The 4,345-nt window shown below is 48.1% G+C and overlaps 1 protein-coding gene across 2 annotated transcripts in view; it reads right to left on the reverse strand.

The window, feature by feature from the left end:
- Positions 1–1,901, reverse strand: part of uprt (uracil phosphoribosyltransferase homolog) — a 23,100-nt gene extending 21,199 nt beyond the window's left edge. The window contains exon 1 of one of the 2 annotated variants that reach the window (XM_033030139.1): positions 1,535–1,901. In XM_033030139.1, coding sequence (XP_032886030.1) covers positions 1,535–1,770 — 236 coding nt within the window. In that variant the 5' untranslated portion in view covers positions 1,771–1,901. The remainder of the gene's footprint in view (positions 1–1,534) is intronic. The other variant, XM_033030138.1, reaches the window with a different exon arrangement.
- Between the last annotated feature and the right edge of the window lie 2,444 nt (positions 1,902–4,345).

A 4,345-nucleotide genomic window follows, 5' to 3' on the forward strand; every position in this document is an offset into this window, starting at 1 on the left:
GCTAGTCAGCAACATTCCCTGACGGACATCTCGCTATGCTGGGAGGCCAACGTATCAGGCAGATCAAAAAGCATCTTTCAGTGAGTTGATGATCTTGATGTCCGTCTCCAAATATGTCCCTGCGGACAGCCCTTGTCAGAGAGTAGACAAAAATGCTGGAGAAACTCAGCGGGTGAGACAGCATCTATGGAGCAAAGGAATAGGTGATGTTTCGGGTCGAGACTCTTCTTCAGACCCGAAACGTCACCTATTCCTTCGCTCCATAGATGCTGCCTCACCGGCTGAGTTTCTCCAGCATTTGTGTTTACCTTCGATTTTTCCAGCATCTGCAGTTCTTTCTTAAACATTGAATCAGAGAGTCCTCAGTTACAGAACTGCTGCGATTAATCAAGACAAGGGCCCTTGCATCGTTCCCTAGACTCTGTTCGCAAATCAACACTCTACGAAGAGGTGGGCAACCATCTCCACTCCGCAACCACACCAAGGGCTGTGTGCATTGGTAGTAAGATTCCGATGGTGCGGGATGGATCCAACTGTGAGGACTCATCTCACTGCCAGCCAAGCAAGGTCTTGGTGCTAGTTGTAGAGTTCTGGTGATGAGGCCCTCCAATGACTCTGACCAAAATGCAGAGTGCAGAAGCTGACATCACACCACTCGATTCCCTCTCCATCAGCACTTCTCCACCACACACACCACCTTCCTCATGCCTGAAAAGGGCTGCAAATCTTCAACAACTCCATTTAAGGAACCCAACGTGTGGGAGGTGTTGGAGATGTCCAGGATGCGTGGACATTGAGAGGCCAGAGGACATGTTTCCATGGTGTATCTGTAAACAGAACTAAACCTTCAGCAATGAAGAGCATAGAAATAAGGCAAAATGGAGCCGCCAAATAAATATTCCCAATAAAATAGCTCATTTGATAAAAGAGAGTGATTAAGGCAAGGTCTCATTTGCGTAGAAAATTTGGACCAATATTTGCCTTTGAACCAATATCTTTAGTCTTACTTCACAGAAGTACATGTCCAGAGGCATATGTATTTTTTGGTAGCATTGTTTAATGCTTTAAATGTTAAACAGTCGGGAATAAACCATCTCTAAATGAACCATATTGCACTGTGTTGAATACAATCAAGAATGATTCAGGCCGGTTTAGGCCATTCCATTCCATCCCATGGTGGGAATAAGAACTGCGTGTGTAACTACAAATGAGCTAACGTGCCACATCCGCTGTAGGAATTGGATAAATGTGTTGGGACAACATTTCTGGGGTTGTTCCAGACTCTTAGATAAAATAAAACGACAGTGCGTGCCGCCTTTGAATGCACTGGTTGGTTAGTGGAGTTGGTGTGAGAGTGAGAGATAGAGATAGATATAGAGGAGTCGCTGCTGCTGCTGCTGTCCCCATTTAGCGCAGGCCTGGGACTCCAGGCTCCCTCTCTATCTCTACACACACAACACACACAGACACACTGACAGACAGGCGCTAATATCACCAGCACCGATGCAGACAGCCGGCCACCAGCCACACTCACTTGTCCCTGATGATGGTCTGCAGCTCTCGGATCTGGTCGTTCATCGGCAGCAGCTTGAGTTGCGCTGCCAGTGGCTCGGGCTCCACGCTGCTGGCCGCCGCCGCTGCTGCTGCTGCTGCTGCTGTGAACCGCACTTGCTTGGGCAGAGTGTGGCTCTGCTGTTGCTGCTGTTGCTGTTGCTGCTGTTGGGGGTTTTGGCAAGGCATGATGGTGGAAAGAGGAAAATCAGCTTCCATAGAACAACGGCCAACCTCCCTAAGATGCTCGCAGCTTCCCGCGGTCTCTGAAAATGAAACCAAATGGCAGCGAGAGAGAGAGGGCGGAATAAAATCCAGACTGCTTGTCGTTGCTATCTACGTCTCTGCCTTTTATACCTGGCTCCATCTGCTGGCAGAACCCTCTCTCATTCTTCAATCTGACTGCAGCATCGCCGCATTCAAATACTTTCTCTGATTGTATCCAAAATTCAAATCCAGTAGAGTTTATTGTAACTTAAAGTAACCCCCTCTCTCCATCCCTCCCCTCTTCCCAGTTCTCTGAATGGTCTGACTGTTCTCGTTTACATTTTATCTCTGTTTAGCTTTGTTAGCTTCTCCTTCTCCTTCTTTCGTGTGGCGTGCACAGCCTAAAGTTGTTGGACAACCAGGGGCAGATTTAGATGAAGAGAGGCCCTAAGCTGTTCCACTTGTGAGGCCCCCCAATCCCCCACCCCCACGACTAGAGGAAGATGGTCCACCAGATTGACACCGATTTGCAGCCGAGGGTGGCCAATGAGATAAGGGGCTGGAAAGCTGTGATTTATTTATTGCCACTGCTAGTGTCGAGTTATTGGCTTAAAACACTATTACTCTGAAATGGAGGGCAAGGAAAATTACTGAAGGGCTGTTTAGAGACTACAGTGCGTTGTGACAGCCAGGGCCGGATTTAGATGACGAGAGGCCCTAAGCTGTTCCACTTGTGAGGCCCCCTCCGTGTTGGTTTTCAGCGCTGGCGGCGAGGCAGCAACCGAACAGCCATGGCAGCCAAATCTCCCACAATTCATAGCGAGGGAGAAAGTGCCCAGCGCCGACCAGTTGCCGTTGCAGTGGGCATACGCAGGCGGCCGATGATGTGCTGGCCGTGGTTGTGCAGGGGGAGGACGTGCACGCCGCAGCAATGCGCATGTGCAAGAGGCGGCCTGCCGTGCCGGCGGATGAGGAGCGAGCGAAGCCCGGCGGCCCGGACACGGATAGCGGGGGGGAGATGGAGAGAGAGAGATAGAGAGGGGGGCCCGGCCAGAGTTGAACGGTCAGTGTCCTGCCTTGGCCGGAGGCCCCCTAGACCTCGAGGCCCTAAACTTAAGCTTGTCTAGTTTATAGGTAAATCCGGCCCTGGTGACAGCATATGTCAGAAAGGCCTATGACAGTCAAAAATATTATACTCCTTGCAGGGCTCTCACTTAATTTTTTTCTCTGTTGTCAGCCGGGCAACCTTGGCAGCTTTTTAAGGTTGCCAAATGACAGTTTAGGTGGTCATTTAAGATGGCTTGCATGACGCGTGCGATAATGTGCTTGTACGAAGTGCGTAGTTACCAGTCGGAATAATGCTCAATGAAGCATTCACATATTATTTCTGCTTCAAATAAAGCCACAAACTAAACATATTCACCAATCAAGACATGATATATACCACAATGACATTCAGCAAACAGTATCTCAACTTTTTACACGTTGCAATGAATGCAATTTCTATTATTTCTTTCCACTTCCAAACAAAAATGTGGTTGGATTATTCAGCATATGATCTACCTCGGTGAGACCAAGCGCAGGCTTGGCGATCGCTTTGCATAACACCTCCACTCAGTTCGCAACCAACCTGATCTCCCGGTGGCTCAACTCCCCTTCCCATTCCGAATCCAACCTTTCTGGCCTGGGCCTCCTCCATGGCCAGAGTGAGGCCCACCGCATATTGGAGGAGCAGCACCCCATATTTGATTGGGTAGTTTACACCCCAGCGGTATGAACATTGACTTCTCTAATTTCAGGTAGCCCTTGCTTTCTCGCTCCTTCCCTTCCCATTCCCAGCTCTCCCACAGCCCACTGTCTCCTCCTCTTCCTTTCTTTTTCATGTCACCCCCCTTGTAACACGTGTCGTTTTAATTAAGTTCAAGACTATGGGGCTGTACATTGGCCATAAAGTTGCTGCCTAAAAGTGCCAGAGACCCGGAATTGATCCTGAATATGGGTGCTGTATTCTGAGTGCTGGTTGCTGAATACGGAGTTTGCTCCATTTCCCTTTGATCACATGGGTTTTCTCCGTGTGTTTCCTTCCACATTCCAAAGGTGTGCAGAAACCTATTTCAGACCCAACCCAAAACATAATATTTTCATTTTGTCCAGAGATTCTGTCTGACCTGTTGAGTTACTCCAGCTTTTTGTGTCTATCTCTGTTTAAACCAGCATCAGCACTTCCTTCCTACACACACAATACTATACGATAGAACTTTATTAATCCCAGGAGGGAAATTGTGTGTGTGTGTGGGTATATATTATACGCACACACACACATATATATATATTTATATAGTTACTAGACCAAGTGCAGACCCGTTGGGTTATATATATATATATATATATATGTGTGTGTGTACAGGGAGATATCTATCCATGCACTGTATACTTGTATTTATATTTATGCATTTATATTTGTGCATTTTAAATATGTACTAGACCCAGTGCACACCCGTTGGGTCTGTTTCCCAACGCGCGTTTGCAGGGGGGGGGGGGGCCTGCGGCATCACACTCACACTAACCAGCCCCCAAACACACAGAT

This window comes from Amblyraja radiata, chromosome 12, assembly GCF_010909765.2.
Source record: "Amblyraja radiata isolate CabotCenter1 chromosome 12, sAmbRad1.1.pri, whole genome shotgun sequence".
Lineage (NCBI taxonomy): Eukaryota > Metazoa > Chordata > Chondrichthyes > Rajiformes > Rajidae > Amblyraja > Amblyraja radiata.